The following is a 21074-nucleotide window of genomic DNA, read 5'->3' on the forward strand; positions in this document are numbered from 1 at the left end:
CTCTCAGGTAATTTCTCTGACATCTAACGTAAATGTACCTGACTGGTTATTTTTTATCAGGGGTGATGACCAGCAGTACTCGCCTGCTTTCATATCATCACAGGTGGGGCTTGCAGGTTAAAAGATTTTAGTGATAGATTTTAGTGTTTTAATACGAATGAGCATCAGAAGTTAAACACAAGCACATTATGAGCAGAAAAAAAATTTAAATATTGTCAGAGCTGATTTCTGAGCTGATTTACGACAGACAAGGACTGCAGCTAATGCTTGTTCTAATCTATCATCTAAAGTATATACTGGTCATTTTCTTCTTAATTATGAAGTAAACCTTTGACAAACAGACACTTATAAATGATCAAGTGTCTGATAATAATAATGGGGATGCTGGGATCGAGCCCTTGTTTATAACATTTGTTAGCTATTCAAGCTTAAAAAATATCTAGTATAACATTAAAATATCTAGAATTGACTGTTATCAGCTACAGATGCTAATAACAGACCATTTCCCTGCTCAAAACTGAAGTTTGTATTAGGCACTCTGCACTTCTCTCCTTAATACTAATGCACTAATTCTGTCTTCATTTAAATTACAGACAAAATGGAAATGCAGCAGTAATGAAAAATAAAGCTGAAGATGACCTAAAATGAAAAACATGAAACATTCAGTGACTCATTGAGATTGAGGACTCTAAAATAATGAATACATACTTTTAGTCTGATCTTTTTTCTTTTATATTAGACTTCTGAAATGTGTAGCTTTATATGTTTTTTTCAAGTGATTAAGTTATAACATAAGAAAAGTATGCAAATATTTAAGAAGACTCAATTTACTTAAAGTACCATATGTTATATATCAGATAATGGTTATATTCATGTCGTATATGCTATAGTGGAGGTTTGAAAAGAGGTAATTACATTGAAGGTTAAAGGACAGGTGTTCATGGCTGTACATGCTGTAAAACCCAAATGACATTTGTTATTTTATTATTTTAATTTAATTTGCTGGTTGGATGTCTGATTTGGAGAGTGTCATCCTAACAAAAAGATGAGCGGCAGAGTTGAAGATGATTTTCACTGGGAGCGACCAGGATGAACAGGATTAGAAATGAGTACATCAGAGAGACAGCTCACCGGTTTGAAGACAAAGTTGGAGAAGCAAGCCTGAGATGCTCTGGACATGTGCAGAGGAGGGTGTGGAGCAGGGAAATTATTTTACTGCTATTGTTAAATAATCATCATCATTACTATTGCATTAATAATATAATCTGCAGTATGATCATTGCTTTAACAATGTAACAGATAGCTTTAAGAAGGCCTTAAGATGTTATGCATACAGTTATTATGTTAACCTTGTATTTCAGGTGCAGTTATAACTATTTTATACACAATGCATATCTGTGCTTATTTGAGTTGATGTTCAGGTTCTTTAAAGGTTTAAAGCTTCACTGACGTGACTGTTCAGATGATCCATGCTGAGGGAAAACTAGAACATAGAAGGATTGCGTACATGCTTACAAAACACTTATATCAGGTTATTTTTAATATCTTTTATATGCTTCATATTTTTATATTAAACTTTTAGTAGAGGTTCTTGATTAAAACATTTATTTAACAGATGATATATCCATAGTTTCAGTTCGATTATTACATATACGAGAGTGGTTTCTGTCTCTCTGTCTGGTGAGAGGTCAGGAGCCAGTCGCGAGGTGAAGTAGGGTGCAATTGTGGTTAACACACACACACACACACACTCAGTTAGAGAGAATCATTTATAGGTGAAAATTTAATCATGTTTTGCTTGGGGTTGCAAAAAGAGCAGTTTGTCGCAGAACTGCTGCTGAGGTGTCAAGATGACAAGCGAGCATCCGGCAGTAACAGGATGTACCTGTTATGAAGACGACGGCGGTGTTCTTTTTAAATTGTGTTAAAAGTCATTGTGGTTTTGATCTGATCTATGGATAAAATGTATCTGTGACGTTGAAGGGGCGTCATTAAATTTAAGCCCAGATGCTATAAAAATCTGTGTATGCTTTGATTAAGTCGAAGATCACTTGCTGTCTGCGTACAGAGTGTCTTCCCACGCGTGTATTCATTAAAATCATTGTTTGACCAAGATCTTCTGGACCATGGTTGTTTGTACTCTCCTTCCTCAATTTTTGAACCTTAACATTTGGGGGCTTCGTCCGGTGGTTGAGGAGGGAGAGAATTGTGTAGACGGTGAAATTTGGTCCATTGTGGTCGGACAGGCAGGCGTGACCCGGCAACCAAACTGAGGGGACAGGCGCCTTTAAAAAGAGGTAGGCACAGGCCTGTTGATTTTATCCGAAGTGTGCTGAATTGGATGATAAAATTAAATGTCTATTCAGTAAAAGTTGCCGGTAAATGTCTGCTTTGATTTTGATGAGAATCTTATGACAGTACTGAGGATTTAAAGCAGTTGGACTGCTGGAAATGATTGAATGCGGTTGGACCGCTAAAAGGATTTAATGCGGTTGGACCGCTAAAAGGATTTAATGCGGTTGGACCGCGGGAAGCAGTTGGACTGCTGGAAATGATTTTAGTAGGTTAGGGAATTTGGTTATTTTTTGGGTTATAAGGTTGGACCTGCTTCAGTCTTACACTTTGTTGGGTGTTTTACTGTTGTTCCAAAGTATTATAAATTACTCAAGAACGCCAGTTGGACTGGTAGGAAGCGCAGTTCTCGGAGGTAATGCTCCCTCCTGGCCGAGGACGCTTGGCCCTGACCTATCGGCGAATAGGGTTAGTACGGTCGGCAACCGGGGAGAACTTGGGAACCTCCAAAATAGCTAGTGGTTGGACCACTTTACCGTTTGGAACGGTATCTGCGCTTTTTTGGGCAGCAAAGGTTGGACCTTGGGTGTTGGACACTCTTAAATTGAGTTAGGGATTCTAGAGATGAGGCCAGAAACTGTTGGACAGATACCGGTTAATTGATTACAAAAAAGTTGGACTTTATCGGTTAGACCGTTAACTGAAATTTGTCGAAATTGGTTAGGTGCTAAAGCTGACAGATCTGACAGTGGTTGTAAATATAAGACGTCTTTGTAATATAAAATGAGAGATCTCTGTGTGAAAGGAGTCTGAGGCAATGCTGGAGCTATTTTTAGACGGAGTGTGTGTGAGTGTGAAAAGGCAAATGAGTAAGCAGTGAACTGTTTAAGCCACAGTTGGTTTTATAAATACTGCTGCAAACATTGTTGAGTGTGTGTTTAGGACGCCATTTATGTTTATTAGAAGGTTATAAATAAAGTTTTGACTTGCCGTAGGGGATGTATAGTAATTGACTGAGTTTGGATGTAGATATATAAATATATTGAATGCACTGTATATACTTAAAACTAACATACTACTTCTCTCCAGCAGTAGTTGCTGGTGTGTTTTATTTTTTCAATTTCTTGTGTGTGCCGTGAGAATTAATAGAGGTTTCAATCGTTTTTTCTTTGTTTTTGTTTACTTGCTCTTTCTGATTATGACAAGCATGTCTAAAATACTCTTAGGAAAGCGTGTTTTGAGTTATATTCCTCAACTCTAGTCACAGTTTAAGTGTGTGAAGGCGGTGACTAGAAGGTTTTGAATGATGAATGAAGGTGTGAGAGGTATTTCTTTGGTGATGTAAAGTAGGATGTTTTAAAGTTTGAAAGTGTTTTTAATTTAAGAGATGCATGAGTGATGTTATAAGAGTTTGAGTTTCTTTTCTTTCAGTTTAAAAACACATAAGTACATACACTTGGTACACCCGTTTACTCTTCGACTTTATTAAAACAGACGGTGTATTTGAGTTCGAATTTCAGTAATTGTATGTTGATATGGTAATTTAGTTTATGTTAGGTGAAGGAGATGTCCATCTCCGCGTCTGGTACTGAGTGAAAGTGAGCACGTTGAAGATTGTGATGTGAATGCTGACAAATGCAAAGAGTTTATTTAAAAGGAGTGTGTGTGAGAGGATTATGAAATCATTGTGTGAATGATGCTACATTTTAGATCAAAAGTTAGCAGAATTGCAGAGGGTTTGTAGATTGTGAATACAAAATAAGTTTGATTAGCCTGGAGAAACAGAAAAGCAGCTTGAGCTGCTCTGATAAGCTGCGTGCTGTGTGTGACAGGAAGTTACATGCCCATAAAAGGAAGTCTGAGAGAGAAGTGTGTGCGGAGGCAAACTGAAGAGTGTGCGTGAAATAAGGGTGTTGTTTTTACATCAAGATTTAGTAGAACTAGAGTAGAACGTTACAAACAAATAGATAAAAAAGTAAAATAAAGAGAGAAAATAACTGTCAATTACATTAATGAATAGAAAACACACATACACAAAGTGCCATATGTGAAATCATTCTAGGAAAGAATCAGAAGTGAGATAGTTTAATATAAGATGCAATGAAGGAAGCAGCTTACACTCCAGAGCCAGTGTGTTCCCTCCCCTGGCCACTTGGCCCCCGTATCAGGCGAGTATGGAAGGCTGGATAGCCCATGACGGGTAAGATCCCACCTCAAAACCCTGGGACAACCTAAGGCAGGCACAGTCACGATTACTCGGCCTCACTCAGTCCCTGTGAGCTCAGACTCACGGGTGAGATGAAGTGAAGAGGATGGGACCTCAAGGGTAAAGCCGCTGGGCTGAGGCAGAGGTGGAGAGTGGCAAGTGGAGCCCTACCTTCTGGCTGAGGACAAGGAATGCTGCTATTTAAGGTAGGAACTTAAAATTTGGATTAGCAAATTTGGGAAGGAGAAAATTGACTGTTTAAAGGCAAAATTATGAAGGAGTTTGACACACTGGAAAAGCAACATATGCAAATTGACATACACAAACATACAATACATTTGAGTTTGAAGCTGAGGAATAACTCAAAAGAAGCTATATGACAAAGGGAGTTATGAAAAGAAACGGTGATTAAAGTACTTTTAAAAGAGTGACTTAGGAGTGCTCTCGTACTGAGTGATCAAAACCAGTGATCACTGTAGAAAGAAATAAAATAATTTAATAAGGAGGTAATGTTTAAACATATGTTTCTCTTGTTACGGCAACTTCTTGAGATATGACTCAGTATGCAAATTAGCTGGAGTGAGTGGTGACGAAGAAGCTTCCTGTCTGTGTGTGTGACTGAGGAAGAGGCTTTCAGGAGAGGAAGCATAGCAGAGACGAGAAGTGCAGATTTGGGTAGGAAATTTATAGTTTAGTGATTATATGGTGTCGTAAGGGGGTTTATGTCTTATGTCGAATCTAAGTATGCTAAAGTGCTTAAAGGGGGTGATTGTTGTGTGCAAATTGTGTGGTTTTAACGAGACTTTCGGTGTATTGATGAGGTGAAATTATGTGGTGGCAATACTTGTGTGTTTAAGGTTTTTGAGGTTGTTGTGGTGATGGGGTACATTCTGGTCAGTTAGGTTCGGGTTGTTGTTGTTTTTGTTTTTAATAGAGGGAGTTTTTGGAAACATGGACATGTCAGAGGGGCCCATTATTTTGTAACAGTGCACTTGAAGAAAACCTGTCAGGTGATTTTGTTTTGTGTTTTGTGAGCTAATAATCAGCTCTATTTTTTCTCATTTGTGTTCTAAGCAGGCCCGCAAAAGCGCTGACAAATTCTCGGGAAGAGCAAATATAAGGGGGCTTTCCAGATTACAACTGGCTGAGGAGAAAGCTGCCTGTGGGGACTAATCAGGTCGCAAGTCCCTGTTCAAAAGGATTGAAGCGAGTCAATCCAACCCAAAAGCATAAAGAAATATTTTCCTATGGAAAATAAAAAATGAATGAGCTCATTTTGCTGAGGGTGGAGAATCTGATCACTTGCGCGGAAAGCTCCACTATTAGCAAAAAATATGGTGTGACTGTATGGGAGTGAATGTGTGGCAGGATGTGGGGATGAATAAATGTGGACAAACAATTTGCTTTTACCAGAGAAAATTTCTGTTTTATTGAGTGGGGTTAGATTATGGGATTATAGTATATTGTTGGGAGAATGCCAAATGCGAAAGGGGAAACGTTTTTTGATATAACTCATGTTACCATTAATTGAAGAAATACATGACTGATAACTGTTCTGTTTTAAGTTTATTTTTATGACATAGATTGGATCATGAGGGGGGAAACTGAGCATTTTTAGTTTTGTATAGTATTTTGACACATTTCATGTGTGAATGTGTCAAAATAAAGGGGGGATTTAGGGTTTAATAATTTAATTGTTTAATACTTTAGGATCATATTAGGACATTTGGGTTTTTTGATCATTTGGATATGGTAAAACTGAAACTGTTATTTTTATCTTAAGGTTAAAGGATTAAAGTGAACTGAATCCTGTTTAGTAGATACCAGGCCGGTGTTTTAAAGCTGTATACAAATCTTAGAGGGAAATTGTGGGACACGTTGACAAAAAGATATGCTTTGGGGAAAATTAGTGAAGGTTGTAGGAGTAGAAAAGGTTTGATTTCTTTTTTGGATGTCTAGAAGAAGTGGTTATAATGTAGGCTTACACATACAGATATTTCATAGATTTATTTTTAGGATAAAGGGGAGAGCTTATACGTAGAAATGATGTTTATACATATTGCACTTTTGATATGAGTTATTGAAGGATTGCACGCGCTTACAGACACAGAGTCCAGAAACACACATGACAGTATTGATTCCAGGCAAAAGGCCTCAAATAGATTTAGCTTTTAACTGAACTTAAAGAAGGACCAAAGAGGAAGGAAAGCATGTATTTTGGTTAAGTCTGATAAATTAGAATTAGAAGGTATTTTTACATTAAAAGGAGCAAAATGAAATAAAAGGCTATACCAAAAACAGGTTCTAACATAGAAAATGTGAGGTTTCAAAATGAAGTTAGTGTAATACACAGGAGTTGTTTCAAGGCAGCATTTAGCTATGATGAGATGTATACAGGAGTAATTGCTTATGTGCTTAAACTTAATTGATTACAGGGGTTGTTTTCTTTTGGAGCTTTTAGTAGAATAGGCGCTTATAATGATTTTCGTGTTAAAAAGGTGTCTTTAGGTCAGAGCGAAGGAACTTGCAGCAGCGACAGTTTGGGTACAGGATGTTGATGATCAGATAAGGGAAAAATAGAGCGAGCAACCGAACGTGAAAGCAGCGCTTAAAGATTTTTAAAATGATGAGTAACATTGAAGAATATATATAAATACAAGTCAATAAGTTGAGAACATAATTAGGATCAGGCTTTTGATTACAGAAGTCCCAAATATGATAAGTTAGGGAGATGCAGGAAAAGGTGTTTTGTTTCCTTTGCAGAAGATCTCGACGACCACAGGGAGGTCCGAGGCCTGATGGACCACAAGAGAGGGACCAAGGAAACCTAAGCTTACACATGGAGTGTTCTCGAATGGGAGCTGGTGTTTATTACTGGACCAATTAGATGACATGAGGTTGTCTGATTTGCTGAGCCAGAGAGGGTCAGAGCGAGGACACAATGTATTGCGACCTCTGGTGTGCCAGAGGTCGAGAGAGGGAGTGTGGAGCAGGGAAATTATTTTACTGCTATTGTTAAATAATCATCATCATTACTATTGCATTAATAATATAATCTGCAGTATGATCATTGCTTTAACAATGTAACAGATAGCTTTAAGAAGGCCTTAAGATGTTATGCATACAGTTATTATGTTAACCTTGTATTTCAGGTGCAGTTATAACTATTTTATACACAATGCATATCTGTGCTTATTTGAGTTGATGTTCAGGTTCTTTAAAGGTTTAAAGCTTCACTGACGTGACTGTTCAGATGATCCATGCTGAGGGAAAACTAGAACATAGAAGGATTGCGTACATGCTTACAAAACACTTATATCAGGTTATTTTTAATATCTTTTATATGCTTCATATTTTTATATTAAACTTTTAGTAGAGGTTCTTGATTAAAACATTTATTTAACAGATGATATATCCATAGTTTCAGTTCGATTATTACATATACGAGAGTGGTTTCTGTCTCTCTGTCTGGTGAGAGGTCAGGAGCCAGTCGCGAGGTGAAGTAGGGTGCAATTGTGGTTAACACACACACACACACACACACTCAGTTAGAGAGAATCATTTATAGGTGAAAGTTTAATCATGTTTTGCTTGGGGTTGCAAAAAGAGCAGTTTGTCGCAGAACTGCTGCTGAGGTGTCAAGATGACAAGCGAGCATCCGGCAGTAACAGGATGTACCTGTTATGAAGACGACGGCGGTGTTCTTTTTAAATTGTGTTAAAAGTCATTGTGGTTTTGATCTGATCTATGTATAAAATGTATCTGTGACGTTGAAGGGGCGTCATTAAATTTAAGCCCAGATGCTATAAAAATCTGTGTATGCTTTGATTAAGTCGAAGATCACTTGCTGTCTGCGTACAGAGTGTCTTCCCACATGTGTATTCATTAAAATCATTGTTTGACCAAGATCTTCTGGACCATGGTGGTTTGTACTCTCTTTCCTCAATTCTTGAACCTTAACAAGGGAAAATTGATATACTGGACAAAGAATGCCGAATATAAGGCTGTCAGGTGTGGAGGAAAAGAGAAATATAAAAGAGAAGATTCATGGATATAGTGAAGGACATGAAAGAGAGTTGTTTGACACAGGAGGCAGCCAGGGATGGGAAAGATGCAGGCACATGATCCACTGTGGTGACCAATGTTCCCTCTAAGCTGCGCACGTGCACAATTGCGCACTGTTGACATGGTCTCTGTGCACAGAAAATCTGCATTGCTCACAAAAAGAAAGCCAGCTGTATTAAAATTAAAATTAATACTTCAAGAATCATGTTTTGCAGTGTTAGTCAGTAAGTGACTGGCTGCTCCCATATGGGATTAGAACGATGCCACCTTATCCCATAGTTCAGCCGATGCGTATATACGCAGCCAATCAACATCATTGACAGGCTATGACAGCGTCCTTATGTGCCGACACCGGTGTTTTAGCTAGCAAAGCGGCATGGCTGATGTGGAGTGAAGCCACGTAAATGACAATGTGTACAACCATTGGAGATGTGTGAGCAGGACAGATGGAACAATTGACGGAAAAAGTGTGGACTTTGTACCAGTTTTTAAATTGTCTTGATCTGCCACGTAAAACCAGAGTTATGATAAAAATATGCAATGTTTGGTTTTCTTCCTGAATACTGTCGTTTATATTTAGAGAAACAGTACAAACGGCGTTTTATAAGAAAAAAGGCTCGAAAGCCTGTGAGCAAAGACAAACCCCACCCCCGACCTTTCCTATTCGTCCAAAAAAGTACCATGTCGACCAATCAAAAAATGATATAGCAACATGGCATTTAGTTGTTTAGGAAGGGGGAAGTTTTAGGAGTGACAGCGGTGTTTTGAGATGTGAGAGATTTGAGACAAAAAAAATTTGTTGTTTGCCAAACTCAGTTCCTTTTTTGAAGAACTATATAATTAATTGCCCAACATTGGTCATTATTTACTGTATTTTGCAGACAGAGAGTTACAGGACTCTCTCCCAGACCACAGACTTATTGTTATTTTTACTTCCAATAGTGTTAACATACTACACAGCTCATAAACAAGATTTATTTATTAATTTTTATTGTAAGTGGGCTAAAGCAGTTAATTAAAGGTAGTCTAACATAAATGTAAATGCTGTAATTCAATTATTTTAATAAACCATGTAACTTGGATGGATTAGATGCCGGCGTGACCACAGTGCACACGTCTGATGTCGCTCACAGTGGTAAAAGGGAAGCTCATGGAGTTTGTGTGTTCGCTCAGACACGTGAAAAATTAGAGGGAACATTGGTGGTGACCACCGTAAGTAAGCAATGGAAAGAAGATGACTCTTTGATGAGAACTGACCTCAACATCATAAGTTCATTTTAAGGTCTACTTCTTAAATGTGTGGATTTTCTGCTGTGCAGTCTGCATTTTATCTAATAGTTTGAGATCTTAACTCTTTGTTTTGATGACTGGGAAACTTTAACAGGTGTAAAAGCAGTCTACTTATCGCTTGTGTGTCCCAATAGCTGGAATTCACATTTATTTAGAGAAGGATGACCCACATTGTGAGACTTCAATTAATCTTTAGAAAATGAAAAATAATAATACAAATAAAAATAATTTTTAAAAACCCACTTGGGAGGTTTAATTTGTTTATTTTTATTTGTTTTTCACCCACTGTACATGTAATGGAAAATGATTCTTTGCAAAAACTGAAAAAAACAAAAAACAAATGCTTTCTGAATTAGGGTCAAGATCACATTGTAATGCTTTTTAAATCTTGCTTGTGTCAATAACTACTAGACTGCAGAACTCTAAACATTTATTTGTGTAATTTAAAGTACCTCATGGGCTGACACACTGAATCAAAACATAGATTTGAGGGGAAATGTACAGCTTTCACACACATACAATGCCTCCTGAAATAACTCTCATTCTATTTATTTATTTTTAATTAGCTTTTAAAGGACTAACCTAAAACAACAAAAGGAACAGGAGGCAAATGTATATACAATTAAGTGTCAGGTCCATGCGTAGCTGGACTGGCAAATGCCCGGTATGCCCGATGGTGATTTTTCGTTTTTATGGGCCGATGGATTTTTTTTTCTTTTCGTTTTTTTCCATAACGGTATAAATACTGCACATGTGTCAAAGTCAAGGCCCGCGGGCCACATCCGGCCTGGCGTACAACAATTCCAACGACAGGAAAATACATTTTTTAAAACGTATGTCAAAGTGTAACCGACGTGAAACTGCCCTGGGACAAACTTGTTGGACTTACAACAGATGGAGCGCCGGTGTTGTGCGGTGAAAAAAGTGGACTAGTCAGCAGGATGCGAGTAAAGATGCAGGAGGAGAACTGTACCGGTGAGTTAACAGCATATCACTGCATCACACACCAGGAAAGGCTGTGTGGTAAATTCCTAAAAATGGAGCATGTAATGATCACTGTGACGCAAACCGTACATTTTATCTGAGCTAAAAGTTTAAATCACCGTCAATTTCAGTCTTTTATGTGGGAAATAGATTCAGAGTTTGCCAACATTCCTTATCATACAGAGGTCCGTTGGCTGAGTTGGGGAAAAGTTCTCAATAGAGTTTTTGAGCTCATCGAGGAAATCTGTCAGTTCATGGACATGTATGTATGATGCGATGAAGGCATTTCAAGTGAAGCTGTCACAAATGTACCAGTGCAACCTGCCTCACTTTCCCTGTGGCCAAGTAATGTTGAACCAAGTCAGCGGACTTTGCTGAACTGCACCTGTGCAGATGGAGCTGCAGTGTAATGATACACTCAAGGCAAAGTCCGACACTGAATGGCCCACACAGTTTATTAGTTCCTGAAGCAATGCCTCAGCTCCGTCAACATAACCTTGTATATGCTTTCATTTATTTTTTCTGGGGGATTTTGGCAGCATGTTCATATTTCTAACTTGCATAATTTTGACAGGATATATTTTTATGAAGAGCAAAATATTTAAAGTTAAAGTTTATTTTTTTAAAGTTTATTTAATCTGGAATAATATTCCTGTCTGTTTTTATTCATATTTTGTGGAGTTTATATACTGCTGGGCGGGTGCTCTGATGTTATTGATGTTGAACTTGTTTTATCTTATTTTATTTATAAGGTTAGTTATTAAAGTTTCCAACTGTCCCGTAAAAAACGGAATGGTCTCGTATTCAGAGAAAATATTGCGCGTTTTTCGTATTGAGGTGAAAAGGAACACAGTTTGTCCCGGACTTCAGCTACAATGAAAAAGACACAAAGCTGGAGTTATTCTGTCTTTGCTGCACAGCTGCCTCTTCTTCTCTCATTCTCTCCCCTCCCTCTCCTGTTTCTACTTCAATCATGAAACTGATCAGTGATCAGCTGATTTTGCCAGTATTTTCCCACATTTTCTAGATTCTGTACCAGTACTGTGTGTAAAATGCCAACAAAAAGTCAATTAAGTTTTATTCTTTCTCACCTGTCTTTCTGTCTCCTTTCACTTTGGTTTCTTTTTAAACTTTCAACCTGTCACTACTAAAATGCATGTCTGCGTATTCTTGCAGCATGAGGAAGCCTCCATAAAGACGTTTGATTACTTACTGAAGGAAAATGGCCTGAAGCCAGTGATGTTGCAGTATGGGCTGGAAATAAAAGACAAAAAGGAAAATGACCTGGTGTTCATTAAAGGAATGATTGATGAAACTCAGAAAAATACAGCTCATTGATCTACAGCATAAAGAACAAAACATCCAGAAGTCTGCACGATGTGTTGCATAGTTTGTAACAAGCCTTTGACAGTTAAACATAACATGACCGAAAAAGAAAAAAAAATCACAAATTATATGTTAACCTCATTTATTTTTAGTTAAGTAAACTCTAAAAATTCTAACAGACAGCTGGTGCTTAGAATACAGTTGAATAACTATTAAAAAACAGATGATATAATATTTCTGTCCAGGTTGCAGACTTCATGGTGAACATGCTGTTGCAAACTCTGCTCCTCTCGGTGGAAATGCGCCTTCTCTTCTCTTTCTTTAAAACATTTTATAAGTCAGTTTACTCTCAAAATTCACTGTTAAATCCAAAACACACCAAATAAAGTAAAGCGAATAGTTCCGTCTAACACATGTGACAGTGAACCATTAAACGTCTGTAAAACTGTGCAGTTATGAAACGTAACTTTAACCTCAGCCAAACCGATTTGCTCAGTTGTAAATAAAACAGCGAAGTAAACGTGACCCGACAGACAAAACCTGAGTGAATTAAGTCCAGCGTTTAACCACTGAGAGCTAAAACTCAGCTGAGGTTTCAAAGCTGTGTGCCGGTGATTGGACATCAGCCGCTGATGAAGTGGGTTCGCCTATAAAGTGCTCTGTTGGGAAACAAGCTCCAGCAGCTCTGCGCTCGGGGAAAACTATATTTACTTATCTTGTGCAGAAAAATGTGCTGACATTGCGTTATATTGTGCACCGGCTGCCCAGTTAAACTGTGACTATCACCAGGTAACGTGGACGTGTTTCTTGAATTAGCAGCAGGTGTTAAACAACCGCTGACAGGTGAGGAGGAGGATGCATGCAGGTAAACTGAGGGTCTGTTGAGCTGATCGCTGGTGTCGTGAGAAACACGTCAGCTCGTGCTTTATGTTACAGAAGCACAGAGACACAAGAGCAGGCGGAAAGAGACGATCGTTCGGTGAAAATGAGAATCTGCGAATGCAACATGTGGAACACAGAGAGTGGAATATCTAAACAAACTGGTTAACATAGCCCCCCTCCAAAACAAACAAATACACACAAAATAAACAGTTAAGCTGGAACACCGGGACTGTGAGCTCGGTGCACTCTGTCATCTGACTGTTAGCAGAGCTAGTGAAATCTCTGAAAACATCTGAGCACTTTTGCAAACATGTTCTATGTTGACAACCTGACCAGACATTCGCGGCTAAAACACTATTATTAAAACTACACCACCACCATTGCTGCCTGTGATTTGAAATGCATTCTGGGATACCAAGTCGACAAAAGCCATTATCTAGGATTGACCTGTCTTGCCTTACTTTACATGGCAACCAATCAAATGTTAGAGAAGCTGCCAGCTTCTCTAACATACATGTGTCGTACATACACCGTACATACATGTGTCGTAAATATTTATGTAATTAATTATTTCCAATTTTAATTAATTATTGCCACATTTAAATTATTTAATGGTGTATTTAATTAATTCATTATGGCAGTCCTGGCGTTCCATACCACAGGGCCACTATTTACATGTAAATACAAACAAATGCCTCTCTGTGACATTTCATTTTAGGTTGTTCCTTTGGATTCTGAGAAGGAAGACAATGACCCCATCAGTAAAGCGTTTTCCTATCGCAAGGATAACCCTAACAAAGCAATCCCAATCGCCGAATCAGAAGTGAGAATTACAGCCTTGATTTCCATGTGTCATGTGTTCTTTTTTTATGCAGCTCCATAAGACAACATTGGCAGTGTAATATGTCATTTTTATGCTGCTGTCCCTGATGGCAGGTGTCCAGGTTTCTCCCACAGTGCTTTTTTGAGGAGATACTTAGGGTTTACTGGAAGGAAAAGAGAGAGAAGTTTACAGAACATTTTACATTTTGGCAAAAAGTCAAAAGGCACATAAAAGGCTGTGTTCATCAAAGAAGCCATGTACATGTTGACATAACCTAAATCGTCATCAGAGGCTAACACAGCGGTTCTTATTCTCAGACATGTCCAGGCTTGTCTCATGCAGTAGTAGTCTTTCATGATTCATCAACAAAACTTAGAATATAATTCTCTTTACTTGAAGCTGGACGAGTGTGTTGTTGAAAGGAAAACTAATAAGTTAATCATAGCCAAGCTGCTGCAAGGGGGAAAAAAACAATACAAAATCAGCCTTATTATAGATTCATGACAGGACAAGTGGTGTGTGCTGTTCTGACACTACCTTATCACACAGTACACTCTTCACATCCAGTACACATTCATCATGTAATCCCAGACAAACTCGATGATGTTGAGATCCTGGCTCTGTGTGAGCCATACCATCACTTCCAGTACTTCTTGTCCTTCTTTATTCTGATTCTGATAATGTTAATGACTTTGGCTGTATGTTTGGGGTTGTTGTCCTGCTGCAGAAATAATTTGGGGCCGAAAAACAATCATTTATATTTCTGAAAGGATTCTTTGTTTACACCATTTTTTTTTTACACTGTTAAAATCTCCTGTTAAGGAAAATGTTCTAAAACACTTCTTCAGCAAGGACTCAGAGAAGAGAAACACACAGAACTTCTTGCTAGCAAGGGCAGTCTCCAGACTGAGGGACTCGCTCTAAGAAACTACCCCGGTCTTTATTTATACTTGTGTGTGTGTGTGTGTGTGTGTGTGTGTGTGTGTGTGTGTGTGTGTGTGTGTGTGTGTGTGTGTGTGTGTGTGTGTGTGTGTGTGTTCGTGTTCCTGCTGATCAAAGGGTCATATAACATGAAAACACAAAAAGAAACATCCTTGGTCAGGAAGAGGGTAGTCTCACCCTAGATAACATGGTGAGGAAGTCCAGCAGTTCATCTAGATGTAAAGAAGCACTTAAACTAAAACAGACATAGCTACATTAAAACAATAAAACAAGGTACAAGCTCTTCCCATGCTCCCAGGATGTGGGGGTGCATTCCTGGAGTGCACACCAAGCCTTTTGCAGCCTGCTAGAGATCACACATCCTGTCACTACACAATTGATTATATGCCTCTAAGCATACATGGTTAAATATTTCCTAATACAAATAACTACATGCAGTATTCTACCATATGCGAACTTGTATCACTAAAAGATTATACTGACTACTAAGTACAATTTTCCATTGACATCTCCCAATTCTTTTAATCTTTGGGCTGAAGGAAGGACAGTACTCGGTGTATAAATGCTCAATCAACAATGATTTATTTCCATACAATTCAACATTTATGAGCATAAGCCATCATGATGGGGAGACATGCATGAATGGTGATGGGTTACTCAGCTTCTTATAGCCTCTAGTGGCCCCCACGTAGTCGTAAAAGCCTAAACATTCACATTCTTTCTCTGTTATGGCGCCTAAGTTATGACCTCAGCTCCCTGTCTTTCTGCTCTCTGTAAAGGTGGGGGTATGGAATGTGGTCTGTCTCTTCTATTATCGGCACAAGGTCCTCTGCACACAACATTCTCTTCATGATTCAGCAGTATGAAATGTCAAGAAACACATTCAACAGTGCCGAATAATACAGGTCAATCCAATAGATCTAATGAATTTTCACACTCTTTTAAGTCAGAAGTATAATGCAAACTAAAACTACATACTGATCACACACTCTATACTAAGGAGTATAATATGACCAACAGCAGTATCCTAATTCAACTACTTCAATTACAGATATAAGGTAGCATATGATAACATAATAATCTCACAACACCTGCCTAAAATGTTTGTACAGTACTATATATCGTAAATAACGTTTTTGTCACGGTTTGCCGGGGCAAGCCGTGTGGAATATTTAGGACCAGGACGCGGCAGCTCTGGTGCAGGTGACTATTTATTAACGAAGGGAAAAACAAACAACAAAGGCACTTGGAACATGAAACTGGAACCTAAACTGGGTAAAACTAACAAAACAAACCAGAAACGAAGCTGCAGGGAGGGCCAGGGAAATACACATGGAGAGATGCAGGGAGACCGAGGGGAAACAACACAGACGAACCAGCAACTACTATGACAGAAGACACAACTTAAATACACTCAGAGAACACAGGGAGATTACACACAGGTGGGGAACACAGCTGGGAGTGATTAACGTGACGAGACTAGGGAGGCAAACTGAAAACACTCACATAAGACGCAGACCTTCACAATAAAACAGGAACTTACACATGAAAGGACACAAACTAAGAAACGCGGACTAGATACAGGAACACACAGGCAGAACAGAGTAAACACTAAACAGAGGAAGAACAGAAAACACAAAACGCTGTCCTGTTTGAAACAGAGAAATTAAGAAAAACAGATTTTCTTTAAACATTTGGTTTCGAGTTATTGTGTTTTCTGCACTGACTAAATCCTTTTCTTCACTGTCCTGCTTTGCCCCTTTCCCAGGTCAAGAAAAAACATAAACAGGAAAAATTGGAGGTAAGAATGAAAACAGCTCATAAAACAAGATTAACAAAACAATAATAATAACACACATGTTGTCTCCTCCATCCTTCAGGAGATGAGGGAAAGTTTAAAAAAACTGGTTAAAGACTTTCCTGAGGGCGGGGAAGACGAGTTTGTGATTATTGTGAGTTTTAATAATTCATCAAACTTTTCTTAAAATATTTTTGTTTTGTTTGTTGTTCATTATATTTTAAAAAATGTTTTCAACTCCACTGGGCCATTATTTACAATGTGAATATAAACACAGGCCTCTCTGTAACATTTCATTTTAGGTTGTTCCTTTGGACTCTGAGAAGGAAGAAAATGACCCCGTCAGTCAAGCATTTTTCTATCGCAAGGATAACCCTAACAAAAAAATCCCAATCACCAAATCAGAAGTGAGAACTACAGTTTTGATTTCCATGTGCCGCATGTTCTTTTTTTAATGCAGCTCCATAAGACAACATTGGCTCTGTGTAATATGTCATTTTTATGCTGCTGTCCCTGATGGCAGGTGTCCAGGTTTCTCCCACAGTGGTGTTTTGAGGAGATACTTAGAGTTTACTGGAAGGAAAAGAGAGAGAAGTTTACAGAAACAGTTTACATTTTGGCAAAAAGTCAAAAGGCACATAAAAGGCTGTGTTTATCAAAGAAGCCATGTACAAGTAGACATAACCTAAATCGTCATCAGAGGCTGACACAGCGGTTCTTATTCTCAGACATGTCCAGGCTTGTCTCATGCAGTAGTAGTCTTTCATGATTCATCAACAAAACTTAGAATATAATTCTCTTTACTTGAAGCTGGACGAGTGTGTTGTTGAAAGGAAAACTAATAAGTTAATCATAGCCAAGCTGCTGCAAGGCAAGTGGTGTGTGCTGTTCTGACACTACCTTATCACACAGTCTACTGGGAACTAGGTAGGCATACAATACCACTTTCCAAGAGTCATTTTCCATATATGTACTAAAACACCAAGCTGCAAATTAATATTTATTGTGATGAAGTTTTGAAACAGCTTGAATTTTGTGGGTGACAAAAATCCTGTTTGAAACTGAGAAATTAAGAAAACGAGATTTTCTTTAAACATTTGGTTTCGGGCAATTGTGCTTTGAATAAATACTTTTCTTCTCCCTCCCATTTTTCCATTTTCTCAGCTTGAGAAAGAATACAAAAAGAAAAAATTGGAGGTAAGAACGAGAACAGATCAGAAAACAAGATTAACAAAATAATATTAATAACACACATTTTTATCACCATCCTTTAGGAGATGAAGAAAGATTTGAAAGACAAACTGAGTGAACGCTTTCGTGAAGACAAGTTTGAAGTTATTGTGAGTTTTATTAATTCATCAAACTTTTCTTAAAATCCAGATTTTTTTTTGTGTTCATTTTATTTAATAGATGTTTTAAACTTCCACTGTTTACATACTGTTATTTGCATGTGAATATAAAACACAGGTTTCGCTGTAACATTTCATTTTAGGATGTCACTTTGGACTATGGGATGGAAGACAATGACCCCATCAGTAAAGCATTTTTCTATCGCAAGGATAAGCCTGACAAAGCAATCCCAATATCCAAATCAAAGGTGAGAACTATACCCTTAATTTCTATGAGCTCTGTTCTTTTTTTATGCATCTCCATAAGACAACATTGGCTGTGTTATATGTCAGTTTTATGTTGCTGTCCTTGATGTCAGGTGTCCAAGCTTCTCCCAGAGCACTTTTCTGACGAGATACTTAGGGTTTACTGGAAGAACCATGAAGGACTGCAAGAAAAAGAGAGAAAAAATAAAGAAAAAGAGATAAAAAAAATTCTTTAAAACCCAGTGCAAGGACTATGGCTTTGAGGTACTACTTACTTAATTCTATTTAATTGCATTGATTGGTATTAATACAAAATAAGCCTAATGATCACAGTGTAAGCAGGAAAGCTGCAGTTAAAACTGTCTATCTTGTCAGATCCCTGAGTTCAGATTAAACTTCTTAACTCTGATGTCTTGTTATTAATAATAACCTTTATTTATAGATACAGAATGCAGAAGAGGATGGTGGCAATGACAGCCAAACTCCAGTACCAGTCGATCTGAACATGTGAAAGATTCAGATATCAAGTTTTTGTGTGACTGTAAGGATTTTAATATAGGAGATTTGAATCAGAAAAGTTATGTGGTTTGGGTATTTTCCATTTTTTTAATTTAAATGTTAGCTATATGATTTAGTCTAGATATGAAATGTTATCAAAATATTACATACTGAATGACTTTAATAGATTTTTTTGATTGATAATAAGTGATACTAACTACTTCCTTCAACATGTATCAATATGAAATAAGCTTTTGATAATCTAATATTAATTATTTCACATAATGTTCCAACTACATATTGCATGTTTTCACTAGAATCAAACTAAATAGAACGCCTAGTTTCGATACATGCAATTTTGGGTACTGTTGTGACTTGCTCATTGTGTGAAAATTCATAATTTTTCATGTCATTGCTAAATGAAAATCTGCAGAAGTTCAAATATTTCAGCTGTTTTCCTGTTCCAATATGTTTACTGCTGATTTCTGGTAAATTCAAAATAAAGCTCTTTTTCTCTTATGTTTTGTGTCTCCGTGAAGTTCTTACAACACAACATTTGGCACAATGTCCCTCCCTCCGGTTCTGCCTGAAAAAGGTAACCAGAATGTGCCATGCACAATGGCACCGTGTGAAACTAACTTGAAACTTTAACTGCTTAAGAATAAATTATGAAAACTTACATTTTAAGCTCGTTCATCTTGTCTAATAAAATGAACCTGACACCATCTGTAAAGAATCCATACTAACACAAAGCCAACCAAGAAACTGGAGGAATGATAAAGCTGAGTAGAGCTCAACCCTTGGTAGTACCTAAAAAACGTACCCCTTATGAAGACCTAGAGCCAAAAATCGACCACGCCATAAAAAGTGCTATAAAAAGATTATACATTAATATTTTTTTCCACTTTAAATTAGCCAATATTTTAGACCTACTTCTCCTTGAAATATTCATATAAAGTTTTAATTATATTTCGCGGATTTTAACCCTCTATATCCCGGTTTTGTCACATGAGCGCACGGCCGTTTTTGGCGAAAAAAATGAAAAAATTAAATATTTTCCATAAAATACATTTGAAAGTTATATTTTATTGTACTTTTAATTAGGCCTTTGGATGGACCAAAGATTGGCACCAACAGTCATTTCGATCGCCTTTTATTTTTTTTGCAGGAGCGCATTTCATAAAATGCACACACTATCGGTCCCAATCGACCACGCCCAAAAAAGTGCTATAAAAAATTTATATATTAATATTTTATTCCACTTTAAATTAGCCAGTCTTTTAGACCTACTTCTCCTTGAAATATTCATGTCAAGTTTTAATTACATTTCGCGGATTTTAACCCTTTATATCCCGGTTTCGTCACATGAGCGCACTGCTTTTTTTGCCCCAAAAAACATAAAACTTGAATATTTTCCAAAAAAAACATTTGAGGTAATATTCAATTGTTATTATAATTAGGCCTTTAGATGGACTAAAGATTGGCACCAACAGTCATTTCGATCGCCTTTTATTTTTTTTTCAGGACCAGAAAATGGTCTCCAGGCGGCAAATGCTCCTCCTCTAGGCCGAAATAAGTGCATTCTTGCCGGGGTAAGTCGCGACGATTAAAGATGTCCCCTGAGACAATCCAGCATATAATGCCAGGATGCAACATGCTAGCAGGCAGGGGATTCCAGGATCCCAGGAAAAACATCCAAGATCTCTGTCCAGAATAGGGCAGTCCTAGGAACAGCAGGATCTGTGCAGGACCCCTCAAGTCCCAGGATAGACAGCCTGCAGGGGCGAGAGGGTAATTTAAAACGAAAAATTCCTCTCTCTCGCCCATGCAGGTGGTCTTATCCTTCAAGCTTGGGTCTTCTACCATAGGCCTGGGAGCTTGAGGGTCCTGCGCAGTATCTTAGCTGTTCCCAGGGCTGCGCTTTTCTGGACAGAGATCTCTTATGTTGTTCCTGGGATCTGCTGGACCCACTCGCCTAGCTTGGGAGTCACTGAACCTAAGTGCTTCGATTACCACTGGGACCACTGTTACCTTCACCCTCCACATCTTCTCCAGCTCTCCTCTGAGTCCTTGGTATTTCTCAAATGTCTTGTGTTCCATCTTCCTGATTTTGCTGTCATTCGGAAACGCTACATCAATCACTACGGCCGTCTTCTTCTGTTTGTCTACCACCACTATGTCTGGTTGGTTAGCCATCACCATTTTGCCTGTCTGTATCTGGAAGTCTCACAGGATCTTTGCTTGGTCATTCTACACCACCCTTGTGGGTGTGTCCCATTTTGACCTCGGGACTTGCAGGCCATACTCTGCACATGTTTCTGTATACAATGCCGGCCGCTTGTTTATGGCGTTCCATGTATGTTCCAGCTAGCA

The 21074-nt window shown here is 38.1% G+C and overlaps 1 protein-coding gene and 1 long non-coding RNA gene across 10 annotated transcripts in view; both read left to right on the top strand.

Annotated features, from left to right (window-relative positions):
• Positions 1-21074, top strand: part of LOC120718983 (deoxynucleoside triphosphate triphosphohydrolase SAMHD1-like) — a 159471-nt gene that overhangs the window by 80626 nt on the left and 57771 nt on the right. The window contains exons 16-17 of one of the 9 annotated variants that reach the window (XM_040007788.1): positions 18317-18467; positions 18646-19220. The exons of the other annotated variants lie outside the window; for them this stretch is intronic. Coding sequence (XP_039863722.1) covers positions 18317-18439 — 123 coding nt within the window. The 3' untranslated portion in view covers positions 18440-18467; positions 18646-19220. Of the gene's footprint in view, positions 1-18316; positions 18468-18645; positions 19221-21074 lie in introns of those variants that run through there. 9 annotated transcript variants of the gene reach the window in all.
• Positions 13678-16750, top strand: LOC120719004. Its single transcript, XR_005692609.1, has 3 exons — positions 13678-13868; positions 16579-16611; positions 16694-16750. It is a non-coding gene; the product is annotated as an uncharacterized LOC120719004 (long non-coding RNA).

The sequence above is a fragment of the Simochromis diagramma genome, unplaced genomic scaffold (assembly GCF_900408965.1).
Source record: "Simochromis diagramma unplaced genomic scaffold, fSimDia1.1 OVJJ01000545.1, whole genome shotgun sequence".
NCBI lineage: Eukaryota > Metazoa > Chordata > Actinopteri > Cichliformes > Cichlidae > Simochromis > Simochromis diagramma.